This window comes from Nelumbo nucifera, chromosome 1, assembly GCF_055504915.1.
Source record: "Nelumbo nucifera cultivar China Antique chromosome 1, China Antique-T2T, whole genome shotgun sequence".
NCBI classification, from domain to species: Eukaryota; Viridiplantae; Streptophyta; class Magnoliopsida; order Proteales; family Nelumbonaceae; genus Nelumbo; species Nelumbo nucifera.
The window spans coordinates 179,246,833-179,266,391 of record NC_142649.1 but is presented as its reverse complement, the minus strand read 5'-3'; the positions used below and the strand labels follow the sequence as shown (position 1 = coordinate 179,266,391).

Here is a 19,559-nt window from a genome sequence, read left to right as displayed (position 1 = left end):
GTTTGGTTAGACATTTCATGGGCATTTCAAGTAAGACCCCCATAAAGCTATCTTCCATCTCAGTTTACAATGCTCCAGCTAAGCATTTCATTTCAATTAATGTTGGGGCTTGGGAGAAACTTGAATTTGAAGTTTTCCCCGAATGCCTCAAGCACATAAGTCCAAGTGTTTTTATTTTTTAGTATTTATTTGATAAATGGTGAAACCAATAGTTTCATGCACAATAAACTCCAATACTTAAGTGGCACTCTTGTGGCGGCATTTTTCCCATAAACGCCTGTGAAACCAAACATAGTATAAATATTTAAAGTATACTTAAATATACTTTGTGGGTTAACCGTACTGTACTTAAAACATACCCTCCATCCATGAAATGTCAACATGTGACTTTTAAGTCATCTTTCTACGTACTTCTGTTGGAAGTTGTAACACTAGGGTTGTCTATGGCTTAGGATAGGGTGGCCCTAGTCCCAAACTAATTATTAGTATGGACAAAATCACATGCCCAAAACCATCTCGATTAATAGTTGGTTTTGTTGGTCTGGACTAGACCTGTTCATGGGCTGGGCCGAGCCGGGCTCGAGCCGGGCTTTTACTATTTATTAACAGAAATATGTTAGGCCCGAGCCTGAGCCCGGCCGGACCAACGGGCCTACAACTTGGGCCCGAGCTCGAGCCCGAAGCCCGACCTAATAAAAAAAAATTAGAAATTTCTCTATTCAATAATCAATATAAATCAGAATTTATTTACATTAAAAAAATATATAGATTCAAAATTTATTTATATTAAAAAATATATATAAAGAAGGGAAAGAGGATGTGAAGAAGAAGAATTTGGTTGGAAAAAGAAGGGAAAGAGGTGAAAAAAAGAGGGGTATTCAACTAGGTTTTCTAGGTTTATTTATAGGTCGGGCCGGGCCGGGCTCAGGCTGGGCTATTTTGGCAAATCCCGAGCCCGGCTCGAATTTATTGCGGGCCGGGCTTTTTGGCCCGAGGTTAAGCCCGCGGGCCTATATACCTGTTCAAGCCCGTCCGGGGACCGGGCCAGGCCGGCCCGTCGGGCCACCCGGCCCATGAACAGGTTTAGTCTGGACTAACCTGTTCACAGGCCAAATTTTGTCACTGTATTAACAGAACACATTTAGGCCTAAGCCCAAGCTTAGTCTGACCATTAGGCCTATGTCTTGAATTCAAGCCCGACCCTCATATAAAGCCCAAAGCTTGGACTTAAGCCCAAGCCTAACCAAAAATTTGAAAAACGATTTTTTTCTTTTTTATTCAGTGAAAATTGTTTTATTTATATCAAAAGACCTCAATACCCAAAAATAATGAAAGATCTCACTATTATTTGAAAAAAAAAAAGAGAAGATGACAAAGAAAAAATATATACAATATATTTTTTATTATATAATATATTATCAAGCATTGTTTTCAAAATTGGATCAGACCAGACAGTCGGACCGGAAAAACCGGGAACCGGTCAGGTGACCGGTTCTGTTTCCCCCCAAAACTAGGTTTTCTCAAAAAAAGGTTGATTTTGGTCAACAAATCGCTGAACTGGGCAGTTAACCGTTCGAACCATTCAAACGATTTTAAGCGTTTTTTAATTTTTTTATTTTTTTGGCAAAGCGGGCCGACCATTCAGGTCGACCCGGTAACTGGACCCCTAACCGGTTCAGTCTTCAGATCGGTTTTAAAAACCATGTTATCAAGTCAAGCTCAGGCTTAAGTGGGGCTTTTTTGAGAAAGCCCGAGCCCAATCCAAAAAAAGGCCTAGTGTTTTGAGCCCAAGCTCAAGCCTATGGGCCTAAAGTCATATCCAAACCTGACTTAAAATGGGCCGGGTCAAGCTAGCGGTCGGGATACCTAACCCATGAATAGGTCTAGTCTAGACCAACTAGACCTAATTATACTAAAAATTATATTTATTTATTTGAATAATAACTTAAAATTTAAAATTTGATAATACAATCTTAATACAAATGGAATACTAAATTATTTATTTATTAATAAATTAAACATTTTTAACTAATATTATCTTATCTATAAAATTTACAATTTCAAACATATAATATGATAAAAATTATAAAATAATTAAAACCATGTATTTGGCCAATACATATTCAATTGCGCTAGTCCCAAGCTAAAATGATAAATGGGAAATACGAAAGAATCTCTAACCCACCAAAGAAGAGAACGGGTTCGTAGGATTGTTGTTACCCAAAATCAAATCCCGCTACCACCAGTGTTAGAGTCCGACTTCTATCAAGGCAGAATTAGTGTGCGCACCATTCGCGTAGCATAAGAATGCATCACGTGTTCTGAAAATGTGTGCGTGTTTGATACGTGCGAGGTGAATTTAACTCCTCATTCCTTCCATAGTTTCATTTCATCCCACTCCTCTCTCGCCCCTGATTCTCTTGTTCAAGTGTATTCATTGACGAGTGTAGCAGACTTCTTTTGTATTAACTACTGTTAATAAGTTTTTTTTGGCGTCCTCCACCATTAAATCTCTTTCAAGAAAGAGATAGACCTCTTTCAAGAATCCGCCATTAAATCTCTCGCAAAGCTCAAGAAAAGTCCCAGGAGAGAGAGCTCTGTAAAACACATTAGGTGGCTCCACCAACAGAGATTTTGCTAACTTTGCAGAAGGCGACTCATTGATAGCTTGAATTTGATTCTTCGACAACTTGATGATTGTTGGAACAAAGTACGAGCTGGAGCTACACACCTCGAAGCTTCCCATTGGCCCTCTAACTCTAAGCAATGAAGCCGCCTCATGAGATGCCGACCGGATATCATCAACAATGAAGCTTCCTCATGAGCTCGCCGATCGCCTTCTAAGCTGTAACGCCGCAACGTCATAGGCAGTGGCTGCCATCTCCGGCGTTTCGAAGTTGTCCAACCAAATTCTCGTTTTCTTCCCCAGTTCACGTATCTCTAACACCCATTTCCGCCTCCAAATGGCGAGTGTTGTAGCAGCAGTTCTGACAGCGTTGTTGTTTGGGTGGTGGAGATTCAGGCACTTGTTGGGGCGGTTCAGTACTGTGTAGGGACAATGGGGAGGGAAGAGAAGAGAAGAGAACACCGGCGACTGTTCAACACATCATGTTATAAATTTACCCCAAAAAAATCGCTCTACATAAATCCATTTATTTCCCCCTCTTCTCATTCTAGTCCAGATTTACTTTATTTCTTCCACCAGTTTTCTCCGACCACCGGTGATAGCTATTGGTTGGAGAGGGAGAGAGAGAGAGTAAAAACGGTGGATTCGATTCGGTATGACGAGAGTGGTGAGAGGAGTGCGTTTAATTCACCTCACACGTTTTCATCACATACATTTCAAGGACACGTGACGTGTCTTCATGCAGTGCGAACGATGCGCGCAGCCCTGATAGAAGCTAGCCCCCATCCTTAGAGGTTAAAGGAGACCGGATCTGCTCCTCACAACTGGCGCCTCACAAGCATATCATGTAAGTACTTATTAATGAATATTCACGGGAGATGTTCCCAATGCACGGTGGATGTGCCTGTGAGGAGCAGACCCAATCACGGGTTAAAGGGGTGGGGGATGGGCTACCCCTGCCACTAGAATTGTAATTCACATCTGCAGCCCATATAGGGCGCCCCACGGCACAGAATTCCCAAAATGCACGCTGAAATGTGCGGTGAGATGTTTGTGGGGCGCCCTCAGTAGGGAGCAGATGTATTCACTGGGGTTAAGGCCTTAAGGAATGGGAATGGGCTACCCCAATGTGTTGGAGAGAGCAATGCTCACCTTGTTGAAGATTTCAAGATAGGCAAGGTGGCAAGCCCAATGTTCCCAATGAAAGGGGAGGATGTGTTGTGGGGCGCGCTCTCTGGGAAGCCCATCCAAATTGCACTCCACCGTCATTGATTGGCTGTATGAGTGGCATTCCATGGATGCTAATACAGCTCCTACTGCATGTATCCATGCTTGCTCAGTGCACCGTTGTTCTCTGGGATGCCTGGAAATGGCGTTGCAAGAATGCCATGGAAGTAAAAGATTTCTCCCCTCATGATGTGCCACATCTCAAATCAGAGTATCATCAATGCAACAATTAATATGCCATGTTGGACCTGCATCACATTATCAACCATTTGAGATGGGGAAATCTGCATTCTGCAACACAGCCAACACTCAATCCCTTCAGCCGATCACGTTATCCAGAATCATTCACTGTAGATAAAAATACAATGAAATGTGTAATTGCATATAGCTAAAGCTAATAGCATAATACAACCAACAGATCTGTGACAAGAACCACACCAAACCAAACAAGACGTTACATTTAGTTACAGTGAAATTGATGCATGACTCAGCAACAGCAGGAAAATATAGACAGCAACGAATAATTTTGTGCATATATATTTTTTTCTTCAGTTTCAAAGTGCCATTTAAAGCTTACACCTTTCTATAATACAAAAATTTAACTACATCAATTGCCGAGTAGCTTCTGGTATTTCCGGGTCAGACCATTTGTCCGTTGCAGAAACATACACCTGGATCTCACGCTGCAACAAAATTTTAGGGTGGAGAGGGGGAAGGAGAGGTTGGGGGCTTGAAATCTGGATACTGCACCCATTAAAACAAGAGAAAGATAAATATTGGTTCAAAGAATAAGAATAGAAATAGGATCACCAATGACTGAACTATAAATTTGTTTAATACTAGGAAGCGGGATAAGATAGCAGATCAGTATTATCAAACAGGCTAACCGAAAATGCAAGGTGCCAACCAGTGGGTTGGTAAGGTCTCCTACTGCTCGTAGTGGAGACTTGGGATCGAATCCCGCCTGCACCTTGGGGGGTCATGGGTTGGGGGATGGGCTACCCCCCTGTTGTGTAGCCCTTCAAAAGAAATCCAAAAAAAAAACAGGCTAACCGAAAATAGAGTTTGTATATGCAATTTATGCTCATGATCTAAAATTTACTAGCATTGCCAAATGGATATAAAATGAAGTCAAGAAAATTCTGCATGAATAATATTGAAGGATGAAAATTACATATGGGTATGGCGAGAGTGATCTTGACAGTCCTGGAACTGATTCTGCTTTAACATCTGTTTGGGGTACTGAATTGACCTCGGAACTAGGTTCTGCAGTTTTTTCTAATGTTGGCTCAGTATTCAACTCTGGAACAGCTTCAGCCTTCTTCACAGTATCGGGTGCTCTTTCCACAGGTGCCGGTAGAGCCTTGTTATCTATAGGTGATGGTAGAACAGCCTTCCCAATTTGCTGAATTTGCAACAACATGAGGAGAGGGAAAGATTTTTAAACCACAGATGATAAGCCTGAATTTTTTATTAATATTGAAGATAAGCATGTACTAAAACGCTAATTTAAAGAGCACCACATATGATAGGGTTTGAACTGAAAACATCTCATCTTCAAATAAATGTATCCAATAAAACTAGAGCAATTTAAGTAAGAAATCATCCAAGAACTTGCAACTTGACAGAAAGCATGCTCCTGATAGAGCACAATGAAAGGATAGGATTCATATAGCCAACCCCAAATAGTTGGAACCAAGGCTAAATTGAGTAAAACTTGGTTAATTGCATTATTACCTTTATTTCATCAATGAGCTCCTTGGGAGCAACCTTGGTGTTCAAGAACTCGTCGACTTGTTTTAATGTTACCTTTCTGTCCTGTCAGTGGAAACCAATGGATGTCAGGAACCTATAAACTTCTACTATAATGCTCAAATGAGGGATAGACAAAGAGCTTTAACATTGTTGAGTCTAAAACCATACAAATAAGCCCATATTCAACTAATGCAATCCAATATATACTGGATGGACTTAAATGTAGCGGCCATATCAAGGAACCATATTAACTTCTATCCAAGTTCAAAAATGAGTAAAATCTTGGATGCTCAAAAGAGAAAAAAAGCAGTTTAATAGTCTAAAAGCAACCCAACTTATAGGAAGGTTACAAATCCTAGAATTTTCATTATGCTTTGCATGACCAAGAGGGGGCTGACCAATTTCATAGCCTGAAGAAATAATATCTATTCAGCATGCAGGATAAGAAGCATCTTGCTATTCTAGCAGACTTCTCAAATTCCTTGAAGAATTCTTAAAAGAACAGAATTAGGAGTTGAGGAGGCATTGTCAGAGACTAACTTCTGCAAACAATAGTTTCTTGCTGACAAACTGAACAAGTGCAGCTGAACCCAGAAGTTGGAGTATTGTTTCTATCTACAAAAATTACATGAAAAAATATCAGACGTTAGAATTCATATCAAGAAAACAACAAATGGATGCAATAAGATATATTGATATCTCAACCTCTGAAAATGCCAATACACCTAAGCCAGTTGCTGCTGCTATTCCAAGTGTAACAGGCAAACCATCAGAACCTTCCTGCATTAAAACTACTTTTGTCAGCAAATAGATGAAATTCAATTAATCAAAATAAAAGTGGAATTAATAACATCATGCTGGAACAAGAAACTAAATCTTCCACAAATTTTCAACAGTAAATGATATTTTTAGACGTTTTATCATATAGATGCTAGTACAGATAAGAACTGAATCAAGCAGTAGAAGCAAATGCTTCTTATTTTAAAATAGTTTCTCATGCAAAATAATCTATCAGTTGTATCATCATAGAAATTAGATATGTGTTCCTTCTTAAGAAAATAAAGGAGGGTCTCCATCAAAGAAGGCAGGGTCAGAAATAGGGGCCATTGGCCATTGCTTGATGCAATGGTAAAAGCTGGAACTGACAAGCATGAAGATGTTGGTTCAAGTCTGAGAGCGTCCACTTTGTAAAATAAATGCCAAAGCCTACCCATCCCAAGCAAAGAAAAATCTGTTTATTGAAAGTGCAAGATGAAAATAAAAAGAATTTTCTTCTAGTGTGGAAATTATTGTTATCAGAAAGAAATTCATCCTCAAGAAGGAAAGATCATGTTCATTGCACTTGGTTTTCACTCTGGTGGTTATCTAAGCAAACACTTACGAAAGATGATGCACAACATTCAACGAAAAAAGTTAAACATATATTCAAACAAAGTGATTTTTATTCGTATAACAGGTTTCAATAGATTAATGAACATTGTCCAGAGCATCAACTGTAAGAGTATATGGCATTGGAGGGAAAGAACCAGTTTGCATATCAGGGAAGGTTTAAGATTTTGTTAACATAAACTTTAGTTTTGTTCCTGACAGAGGTTTCTCATATCCCATCTTCCAATGTCCAAATGATCTACTTTAACACATGATTTTTTTGAAAGATGGGTTATCCTTGTTTATTAGAATGCAAGGTGTGCCTGTCAAACTACATTTGAGAGTTCACCAAATATCTCTAACCCAGTGATTTAAGAATTAAATATAAGTTTGAGATGCATACCCCAAATGCACCACTTATAGCATCTGTCAAATTGCCAAAATCAAAACTGAGTGCTCTCTTTGGGGGAATCCATGGTAGACCACTACTCTGCAAAATTTGCATTCATTGCCAAGATTTTCAATCTAAGTGTATCAAGGAGAAAATAAAATATCAATGAACAAGAAAAGAGAGAGAGAGAGAGAGAGAATAAGGGTAGATAGACAATAACCAGCCATCCTCGAGGACCCTCTGCACCATCTTTTATAGCATAAGCACCTTTGAAACCATTTGCAGTGACCAGTTCTGCAACCAATTCAGAGTTCCCATCAAACCTGGCTCACATAATAGTTCCAACTGAGTTAGTCCTGAATGGTAGTCTTGAAAATATTATCAGCAATTCAGAACAATACCGATACACGTAATTGAAAACCACATGGTCCAGTATTCGATATAGGTAAGAAATCAATATCCGGAACTACTACAGGAAAGGTGAAGGTCACACTCCTGATGACCATCTTTTCTATGCGCGCTCCCAGTTTCCAAACTGCACAAAGCATGCCTCGTGATTGGAATCTAAAATACCAATTCTGAGGCATATTTTGGGTGGCTAGATGCTTCAGATGAGGTCCAAACTATGATCCCTAATACCAGAACATCACCAGTAAAAAGGTAAAAGTACAAACAATTCACAAAATAAAAAGGAAATGAAAAAAGAAGCAAACTACGAGGGTTAAAATTTAATTTCAGGAACAAATCAATAACGTTTTTAATTTTCTGACATAGTTAAGAAAATAGCAAGATATATTACATAAATCAAGAAAATCCCCTAGAGAAAAATATCAAATAGCAGATCAGATCACACTGTTAACAACTTAATTTAACTATGTTGATTGTTTAAAAAAATTAACTATGTTGATTACGTTTCTTGCAGTTTATAGGATAGGGTTCTAGAACTATGTATTTTCTTTATTTAAGGAATGCTGTAGAGCTTTAAAGCTTCAGTTCATTATTAAGGTCTTACAAGCTTCCACAGTACCATATAATGTTCAAAAGATTATTGGTCATGCGTTTTATAGCTTTTTCTCCTGCATTATAGGAAGAGACTGCAATTTTAGCCTTTTTTTTTTTAAGAAACACAAGTTTAGCCTTCTAAGCAGCCAATATACATTATACTAGCATAGCTCAATGGATTGGTAACCTCATGATTGCCTGTATATCTTCAACTAATGCAGTATCAACTTTTCAATTCAACTCAGTCTTATCCCAATACAAATCCTTTGCTACCCTTGTGCTCTATCAACATCCATGTTTCTGTCAAATTATAGGTCCTTAGACAATTCCTTACCACTTCAGTCAATGCTTTCTTTGATCTTTTTTGTTTTGCTATTTTAGGAACTTCCACTTGCAGAAAGCCACTCTTCACTGGTGCAATAATCAATATGCACATGTCCAAACTGTCTCAGTTCACCTTCCCTTATCTTGTAACCAATTGGAGCTACTCCTAAGTCCTCCATAGTACACTTGTTTCTAATTATTTCCTTTGTAGTCTTTCCAGACATCTACCTCAGCAGCCTCATCCCAACTATACTCATTTGTTGACATGTTGCTTCTTTGATTCCCCAACACTCTATCCCATATAATGACACCAGTCTTATAATTGTCTTATAAAACTTTCCTTTCAGTCTCATTATTATACACTGTTAACATAGCACAGTAGATGTGCCTCTCCACTTCAACCACCATTCTCTAATTTTATGGGAGACATCCTTTTTAATTTCTCCCTCATTATAGATGATGGATACAAGGTACCAGAAGTGGTTAATTTGGAATATCTCTTAATCATTAATCTTAAATGAACCACCATTTTTAACATTAGAAAGGACCATTACTCAATGTTGGTTCTAGCTATCCAGAGTCTTTGGATGGGCGGACAGGATATAGGCTTAACTTTGGTTTTTCTTTTCTTTGCATAAATGGCTGCTCTTAGACTCAAACCTGTGTTCTCATGCTTACCAGTCGGAGATTTTACCATTATTACTACCATTTTTACTAAAATTGTTTTTACATGTATTTTGTCTTAGTCCGACCTATCTCTTGATGTTCCAGCTTTGCATTCAGTCCATCTCAAGTTCCTATATAATTAGCAAATAACATGCATAATAGATTGTAAGTGTCTTGTTATTTCACCCATAGTTAATTCAAAAGGATATCAAATAAGTGCTAACCTTTCTGTGTAAACCCATTGTAATTGAAAACCTCTCATCTCCTTTTTCTGAATTCTTACACTAGTTACTGCCTCTGCATACAGATCCTAATGATATCAATGTACCTATTTTAAGTCCCTCTCTTTTCCAGGTGGAGATCTCTTCTCTGCTTACAAACTTCTCTATTAATCTCCTAATTAAAAAAGATGGCATCTATAATTAATTTCCTGGCATGAATCCAATTTTCCAGATCAGAAAGGAAAACTAAGTAAACCATGCAACTCAATCAGTTCCAGAACTTAGGAAGAACTCAAAGTTAGAAAGTAGCGATTCTAAAGTTTCAAAAAATAAGGGATTATCTATGTTGCAAACTGTCTTGTTTAAAATCCAAGTATTAGACGACAGGAATGATTAGCACATAAAGAGATAGAACAACAAATTCAGGGTTTAGAATTTACTTGTCTAAAATGAACAATGTGGTATTTTCTGGTTCCTTGAACTTCAAAGATAGCCTCTTCAAGAAGCCTGGCTTGTCTTCACCTTTGTATACAATGGACACAGCCTTCTTCTTCAACCCCCTAATATCTGGGCTACCCACTTCCCTAAACTCCACCGCTTCTCTAATATCAAGCAATTGAGCATCAGCATCATCGGCTAATTTTGCATAAGCATTCTTTGCAGACTCAACACCCCATGGTTTAGGCTTCTTCAGAACCTGAGACAAAACTAATGGAAGCGCTAAAATGGTGGCTCCGCCAACTATGATGGCAGGGTTCTCTGTTGCAAAGCTAACAACGCTGTCAACAAGACCACCCGCATCAACATCAGGACCACTACTAGATGTGGAAGTGCTGACAGACTGCTCTAGAGCCTCCTCATAAGTAAGAGCTCTTGCAAGCTCACCAGAAAGGACAGAAGTCAAAACCACTAGACCCCCATTAAGACTCCTCGACAGGATATCGGTTAAATTTGGTGGTGAGGTAACAGAACTAGCAGATTTGGAGAATTTGAAGGGAGAAATTGAAGGGAGTGATGAAATCCTTCTGGGCTCAGTTCTTCTATCAGAAAGAACTGAAACTGGGGGCAAGCCTACCGCATTGAGGGCCTCCATGGCATAATTATAGATCACGAAAAGGAAATCTAGACACTCAAGAAATTGACAGAAAAGCTTCAGTTTCCATGAGAATGGGTTTTATTCTATGGATTTTCTCTTTTCTTTCTTTAACTCGTTTCGAAGCAGGAACCGAGGAAGGAACGAAAGGCCTAGAGCTTCAAGATGGGGAGTGCAACTGCAACAGACGTAGAAAGGCGCTTGATAGATGACCAATAAGGAGATGTCACCTGGAGTGTTAGGATGAGATAATACTGATCGCCTAGAACCAGTGGCTTGGATTCTCCATGCTTTTCACGAATGTGTGGCTGAAAATGAAGCTACGAAGGGTAGTACGTAATGACGCGTGGGGCGTACAGCGTAGTACACCACGCACATGGTGATCTCTCTGGTGCCGTGTGTTACTCTGCCGTGTTTAACTGTTTATTATTCATTGGCTAAAAATGGGAAAACAAAATAATGCGAATGTCTCAAATGAGGATCAAAATGACTATAGGCCAAACAGCATATGTAATGTCTTAAATGAGGATCAAAATGATTAAATAATTGGATAAGGGAGGATCAAAATAATTTGATTATTAAGAATGTCTCAAATGAGGAAATTCGTGATACCTTCGATTTTATGGGAGATCAAGGCTCTAGGTCTAGATGGGTTAAATGCATTATTTCTTAAGAAATACCGGAATTCTATTAGAGAATTAGTATGTGGTGTTAGAAGAAATGTGTAGAATTTTAAATCAAACCTTCATTAGTTTGATCCCAAAGAAAAAGAACCCAAATGATGCGAATGATTATAGGTCGATCAACTTATGTAATGTTATTATAAAATTATTGCGAAGATCCTGGTCAATAGAATTAAACCATTTTTTAATAACATTATCTCCCCATTTCAAAGTGCTTTTATTCTCAATAGGCAAATTAATGATAACGTACTTATTGTTCAGGAGATGATTCATTCTATGAGAAAAAAGAAGGGTAAGTCAGAAATTATGGCTTGCAAGATTGATATGGAGAAAGCCTATGACAAGTTGGAATGGTATTACATTGAAAAGGTTATTCAAAAGTCTGGTTTTCCATGAAAAGTGGATCACGTGGGTTATGGAATGCATCAAATTGGTTTCTTACAGAATTTTAATTAATGCGACTCCTTCGGCTGAATTCATTCCAAGTAGGGATATTCGGCAGGGGGATCCTCTATCTCCTTACATTTTTGTGCTCGGTGATGAGGCTCTTGCAAAGAATCTGGAAAAAGAAGCAGATTCTAGTACCAAAGATATTGGGTGCAGAATCTCTAGAGGGAGTCCAAAGATCCCCATTATGCAATTTGTTGATGATTGTATTACTTCTGCAAATACTTTAGTTCCTGCATGCATGAAAATGAAGAAAATTCTCTGAAATTATGAAAAAGCATTGGGACAAATCCCAAACTTCAGCAAATCTTCAGTTCTTATTTCAAGGAATATTCACCCAAAACTTCAAAAAATGATTTCAAGGATGCTTACAATTCTTAAGGAATTGGAGCAAAAGAATTATCTTGGTGCTCCTTTAATCAATAAAAGAGTTACAAAGAATACTTTTGCCTTTGTCAAGGAGAAAATGATCAAAAACTCGCAAATTGGAAAAAAAATACTCTTTCTTTAGCAGGAAGACTTACATTGATTAACTCAATTACGAACATGATGCCCCAATATATCATGGGGTCTTTTAAAATTCCAAATAATGCTCTAGGGGAGTTGGAAAGAGCTCAAAAAGAATTTTTATGGAAAAAGAATGAAGGGAAGAATCCATTGCATTTAATGAAATGGAGTTGCATTTATACTCCTAAAAGATGAAGAGGCTTAGGAGTTAGAAATCTCCAATGGGTAAATGAAGCAAACCTTGCAAAATTAGGATGGAAAATATTAAATGAATAAAATAATCTTTGGGTTAAACTCATTAAAAGCAAATATATGAAAGGTGTTTCTTTGTGGGACATTAAACCAAAAAAAATAAATCCTCGTGGGCATGGAAAGGCATTCTCCACTCCTGAGATCTATTGAAAAAAGGTATTGGATACCAAGTTGGTAATGGTCAAACAATTAGTTTTTGCCATGACAAATGAGTTGTCAATAAACTTTTATAAAAAATAATATCTATTGAAAATGAGGAAAATGAAAATATTATGGTATCAGATTTGATCAACTTAAATGGTGAGTGTTGGGATGAACCCAGAGTTTGTGCAATTGTTTAGATCATATTTTCAAGCACTGTCCTTTCTCCTACCAAATCTGGTCTATCCTCTATGACCCGTTAGGGGGTCCATTAGATAGTGACCAAAACCTTCTTGACTAGTGGGTCAGACTGTCAAACAAAAATAACAAAAAGCTCCTTGTTAAAGAAAAAATAGCCTTCATTTTGTGGGCTATTTGGAAAAATCGAAATCATAAAATTTTTTATAACATTGCGAGCCCTCCTCAAGTAATTCTTGAGTGTGCCATGCATTTGTTTTGGAATTCTTGGAAGGTGAAAAAGGTGTAGACATTGATTCCCCTCCCAAGTTGTGGAAGCCCATCGTTCGGACTGCTTCGCCCCAAGATAGCATTAAAATCAACTTTGATGCTTATCGTATCTTAGATGGTCCTTGTATTGCTGCTTGTATTGCCCGTAACCATCTTGCTCGTGTCCTAAATACCAAAGCTATCAAGATTGAGTATAATCAATCAAGCTGAAGTGTGAGCAGCCTGGGAGGCCATTAAGATGGCAGTAAAGTTCCGTCAATTTCCGATCATTATTGAAGGAGACTCAAAGTTGGTGATTTTGCGCCTCAACCAGAAGACTAAGCCCCCATGGAAGATGAAGAACACAATCAAGATCTGCATCAGGATGAAGAACACCTTTTCTAGAAGACTTATCTTTCAACATGTCTACAGAGAAGCGAACTAGGCCACAGATTGGATTGCTCGTGAAGCCCAGATTACTACTTCGGAGTTTGTATCTTTTAACTCATCTTCCCTTCCCCCTTCTCTTTCCTCTATTTGTTTAGTTGATTGTTGGGGGCACACTACCCCCTGTTTGTTTTAGTGCTCTCTAGATTTATTCAAAAAAAAAGGATGGAGATACCAGAATGACCCAAAAAATAAAATTGAATAAATAAAATTACCTGCCTACCTGGTTTTTTGGGATAACTTGACTGCACTCCACCTCAGAATTCTGAATTTAACTGCATACCTACAATTATTCAAAATTATAAACACCTCCACCTATAACACCTATACCCGCATGTAAATTGGCATCAATTCCGAGTTGACATCTACCCTAACTGTACGGTGGAGCTAAGATTGGCTGAATAGTAAAACCCCCTTTTTTCCAAATAAAAAAACTGAAAAAGTTGTCATTTATTAAGGAGCATCAATACAAATTGGTTGCATAGGTTTTTCACTATCATACTATATTTATATGCATTATAAGCCGGTTCATGTGCAACCCTGTTCATATCTCTATTTACATGCTTTACACATACTATATCAAAAAGAGATAATAGTTGTAAAACTTATTGCTTTATAGGCTAGATAAGCTAACCATGTTCATCATTCTTGTAGAAAATGTTGACTATGCTTTTTGAGTCAGAAAATATAGAGAGTAAAGTGATTCATAATTTGAAGAACTTGCTCTTTATTTTGAGCGTATTGTATTAGAATATTTATAGAGAAGATTTTACATGATAAGATGATACAGTTGTATGGCTTTCTGAATCAAAAAATATAGAGTAAAGTGATTCATAGTTTGAAGAACTTGCTTTGTATTTTGAGCGTATTGTATTAGAATATTTATAGAGAATATTTTACATGATAAGATGATACAACTGTATAGAATTTGAGTGTAAACAAATCACAACAAAAACATGAGTAGAGAGGATAAGCCCTATCATAAGAGGGAGTTATCCATAACACCCCCCTTCAAGCCAAACGGGGAAGGATGAATAGTAAGCTTGTCCCGAAGCAACTGAAATTGCTGAGAAGAGAGAGGTTTGATGAGAATGTTAGCATTTTGGTCTTGGGTGCAAATGAAGCGAACTTGGAATTGCTTGTTTGCGACCCATTCACAAACAAAATGAAGTCCAATTCTATATGCTTAGTTCTTGCATGAAAGACGAGATTAACAATTAAGAATATGACACCGAGGTTATCACACCATAGTGTGGCAGGGCCATTAGGAGGAAGCCAAGCTCCTGTAGTAACATATGAATCCAAGAGGCTTCAATAGCCAAGGCAATAGAACTTCTACACTCAGACTCAGTGCTTGATCGAGAAACTATTATTTGCTTCTTGGAACTCCATGATATAAGGTTGGGGCCAAGGAAGATGTAGAAACCTTGCTGGGAGTGATGATCGTTGGGGCAGCCAGCCCAATCAACGTCTGAGTACATGGAGAGATGAAGCTCCTTGAGAAGTCATATCAAGAGACCATGAGATGGTGTGAGCTTGAGATATTGAAGGATGTGCTTCACAACTGACCAATGAGTAGTGGTGGGGGATTTTAAAAATTGGCAAACTTTGTTCACGGCAAAGGAAATTTTAGGCCATGTTATAGTGAGATATTGCAAACTTCCCACAATGCTTCTATACATGGTGGGGTCAAGAAGCAGGTCCCCTAAGTTAATAGAAAGCTTTAAAGCAATAGACATGTGTTGACATTGGTTTTGCATCTTGCATATTTTCTTTGTTAAGGAGGTCTTAGACATACTTATGTTGACATAGATGTAAGCCATCTCAATGATGTTGGGCTTCAATCCCAAGAAAATAGTGTAGGGGCCTAAATCATGCATGAAAAAGGTAGGACCCAAGGATTGAAGAAATTTGTCAAGAATAGTAGAGTGAGAGTCCATTAGTAAAATGTCATCAACGTAGATGAATAGCATGAGAGTGAATGATGACGTTTTGAAGAAGAAAAGAGATGAATCAGCTCTAGACTCATGGAAGCCATAAAGGAGAAGAAATTCACGAAGGCGATGGAACCAACTACGAGGTGCTTGCTTAAGCCCATATAGAGAGCATTAGAGTTTGCAAACATGATGAGGAGCCCGAGGATCAACAAAACCAATTGGTTGGCTCATGTAAACATCTTTAGTGAGAAAGCCATGTAAGAAAGGTATTGCTAATGCCAAGTTTAATGGACCATCTATGAGTGAGAGCCAAAGACAATACGAGTCAAATGGTTGTGGGCTTTAATTACAACCAGGCTAAAGGTTTCATCATAATCCAACCTATCTTGTTGGCTATAGCCTTTGGCCACTAGGCGGGCCTTGTAGGTGAGCCACATAACCATCAGGATTCCTCTTGATAAGAAAAACCCACTTATTACCAATGATATTCTTGTTAGTAGGTGGAGGAACAAGAACCCATGTGTTATTCTTGACTAGAGCCTGAAATTCTACCGCTATTGCAACCTGCCACCTAGGGTCCTTATGGGCCTAGGTATAGGATGTGGGCTTGGTTTTAGGTAAAGGGCTGGCTAACATTGCATATTTTGGCTTAGGTTTAACAATGCTAGATTTGAGTCTAGTAGTCATAGGATGAGTGCTCACGGGATTTGATAAAGATAATGACGGTGTTGGACTATGCTGGCTGATGGATGGTGGAGAAACAAAAGTAGCTTGAGATAACAGGGACAGGTTTGGTGGCTCACTAGAAGCAGGAGATTGAACGTGAGTACTTGATAAAGTAGTGGAAGGCATGGAAGTGATACCTAAAGGTGAACTAGTAATGGGCTTCGAAGGACAAGGATGAACGATTGGTGGAGATCCAATGGCAAGAGTAAGCGTGATATCTAGAGAGGAATTGTTCTCATGATGTAGGAACAGAAACACTTCTTCATGAAAGACAACATGTTGTGAGTAATAGATATGCCCACTTGTTAGGTGCATGCACTTGTAGCCATAACGATTGGTACCATAACCTAGAAAAATACAACACATCGACCTAGACTCCAACTTGTTGCTATTTTAAGGTCGAAGATACGAGTAGCAAGCACATCTGAAAGTATGAAGAGTGGTGAAATCAGGTTGATGATACAATTTCTCGAACGGAGATAGCATGCCAATAACCGAGGAAGGTAGGTGATTTGTGAGATATACTGCAGTCTCAAATTCTTCAGGCCAGAATTTGGAAGGAGCATGGGCATTTGCAAGTAATGTGAGACTAGTTTCGACGATATGTCAGTGTTTTCTCTCAATAAAGCCATTTTGCTCCGGCGTGTGTAAGCAAGAAAGGCGATGAATTATTCCTAAAGAGAGAAGAAGATGAGCAAGTTGGCTATACTCAGTACCACCATCAGTTTGAAGCATTTTAATTTTGCAATCAAATTGATTTTCCACCATAGATTTAAATTGAGTGAACATGAGTGGCACATCTAACTTGCATGTCATGATAGATCCATGTGTATTTACTAAAAGCATCAACGAAGTACAAATAATAATGAAATCCATTGATTGAAGAACAAGGAGTGGGGCCCCATACATAAGAGCAAATAATTTCCAATGGTCTAGTAACAGTAGTAGAGCTATGAGAGAAGGGAAGCCTATGGCTTTTTTCGAGTTGACAGTGGTGATAGGGAGCAAGCCACTTATTTGTGATAGGTAATTGAAACTTGGTGATGAGATGCTGAGTAATTTTAGGACTTGGGTGGCCAAGCCTTTGATGCCAGATAGAAAGACTGGTGCATTCTTCAATGAAAACTCTTGGTCTACATGGTGAGTGAGTGGCATGCTAGCTTTACACCTGATACAAGCCATTTTTAATCAGTCCCTAGAGAAAATTCTCTCCCGTGGCATTGGCCTTAGCACAAAAACCAGAAGAATTAAAAACAAATGTTTCATTATTGTCATAGTACAAATTGAGAAATAGAAATCAAATTCTTCCTAATTTGAGGCACATGAAGAGTATTTCTAAAAGTAAGAGAACCATGTAAAGTAAGTAAAATAGCATGACCAATATGTGAAATTTTGAAACCTTGGTCATTACCAACAGAGATCTGATCATTCCCACGGTATTCTTGGTGCAGAGATAAATTTTCAAGATTTGATGTCATGTGATTTGTGGCACTCAAATTTGGGTACCAATTGAGATCATGACTGCTAGCAGAGGAGGAAGCAATCATAGCAGAACCATTGGAATGACCACCAAATAGATCAAATAAATGCCTGTAGGTAAGAACACTGTGGCTACAATAGTTACACAGTTGACAAATTACACTGTTGCCTTTCTGATAATTGGAAGGAGAACGATGAGAATTGCCACCTTGATTGCTTCTTTGGTTACTATTGTTGTAATTTCCGGGTTTGTTGTTACTCTATTGTTGTAGTTGTTATATTTATTAGAGTGATGGCCATGTTGCTCCTTTGTTCCCTTGCTTGCAATGTTTGCAGTCATTGATGAAGATTGAATATGGCGTTCCATGCATTTTTCAAAACTCATGAGAAGGCTTTGAACATCAACTATAGAGAGATTGCAAAGTTTGGTCATGATAGATATAACAAAAAGATCATACTCTAATCCAAAACCACCTAACATATACTGAATTAGGTCAGCATCTGAGATTAGATAACTTGAAGCTACCAAAGAGTCTACAAGACCCTTAATTTTTTGAATGTACTCAGCCATTGCTATGCCTGAAGGGATGAGAGATCCATCATATGGAAGGCTGAACTCAACAGGTAGGTTGGGCGAAATTTCAAGAATTTCTCTCTCTCCCATGTAAGAATCACATTTCCTATTTTACAAAACTACATGTTCAAGAATTAATCTTGAACTTGAACTGAACCAGATCTGAAACCAAAAGGTGGAAACGGATATACCTGATACGGAGTAATAGTAACTCCCAACGAAGGTGTTTACGCCCAAGGAGATTACCAAAGACTGCTCCCACTGAAAATGACACAACGTAGAGTGGAGCAGAATCAGTAGGATGGCTCTTCAACAAGAACATGATTCTTCACCAAAAATCTGATGGAGGGCGAGTGAGCATGACTTCAGATCACCTTTTCTGCCAAAAGGTGATATCAAGAACCCTTCTTGATCGCTCCTACAGGTGGAGATCGAACTAGCAATGGCGGCAATAGCAGGAGAAGACAAGAGCAGAAGATGGCGTCAGTCCAATTGTATGCTATCTTCTCTCTTGTATCAGTAATACTGATGGATGAATTGGGGTTCACCCTCATCCTCTATTTATAGCCTTAAAGAGAGGTTCTCCTAACCCCATTAGGAGTTTCCTAATCCAAATCTTGTATTTGGATCAAGACTCTCTTTAAGAGATAAGGATAATCCCTTATCTTATTAGCAGATAAAGATCAGCCCTCCTAATCTAATTAGGAATTTCCTGATCCAAATCTTTATTTGGATTTGGACTCTCTGAGTGGATAGGGACAATCGCTTATCCTATCTGCTGATCTAAATCCTAGAACCTCCCCTCTTTAATTAATCTAATTAAATCAGTTCGAATTGGGCTTTAGGCCCATTAAGTCCATGTGCTCACTTATCCTCCAAACTACTGCCCAGTTGGATATCCTTGTATGACATGGGACCCAAACATTGATCTACACATCAACCACATGGGTTCAGCCTATTCTTTGTTACAAGGCCTGGCCGAATTCACTGTAGGTGACAGTGAATCCCTGAGCCCATCACCATGGGCTCTTAATGGGGCCAACATTTACACTAAATGGTCATTGGGTCAAACCACCATATAAAACCCAATGACTGTGGGCAAATGCAAGATTAGCCCATCAGGTATTACCCTCAATGGTCTTACATTTGACCTCTCAGCCCATAATGATCAAACACTACTCGACAAGAGAGGACCTCTCCCTCGATTGCAAGGTATAGCGCTGCACTATCTACTCACTGTTCCTGG

The 19,559-nt window shown here is 38.6% G+C and overlaps 2 protein-coding genes across 2 annotated transcripts; both read right to left on the bottom strand.

The window, feature by feature from the left end:
- Positions 1-4,214: 4,214 nt before the first annotated feature.
- Positions 4,215-10,932, bottom strand: LOC104600333 (rhodanese-like domain-containing protein 4, chloroplastic). The gene is made up of 8 exons (XM_010263218.3): positions 10,021-10,932; positions 7,588-7,690; positions 7,380-7,466; positions 6,314-6,388; positions 6,149-6,223; positions 5,591-5,671; positions 5,028-5,258; positions 4,215-4,597 (listed from the first exon to the last, which is right to left on the bottom strand). The coding sequence occupies exons 1-8, from the start codon at positions 10,671-10,673 to the stop codon at positions 4,550-4,552; spliced, it is 1,353 nt and encodes a 450-aa protein (XP_010261520.1). The 5' UTR covers positions 10,674-10,932; the 3' UTR covers positions 4,215-4,549.
- Positions 10,933-17,531: 6,599 nt separating this feature from the next.
- LOC104600428 (uncharacterized) lies at positions 17,532-18,403 on the bottom strand. The gene is made up of 2 exons (XM_010263353.1): positions 17,901-18,403; positions 17,532-17,850 (listed from the first exon to the last, which is right to left on the bottom strand). Exons 1-2 carry the CDS (start codon positions 18,401-18,403, stop codon positions 17,532-17,534), a joined length of 822 nt encoding a protein of 273 aa, XP_010261655.1.
- Between the last annotated feature and the right edge of the window lie 1,156 nt (positions 18,404-19,559).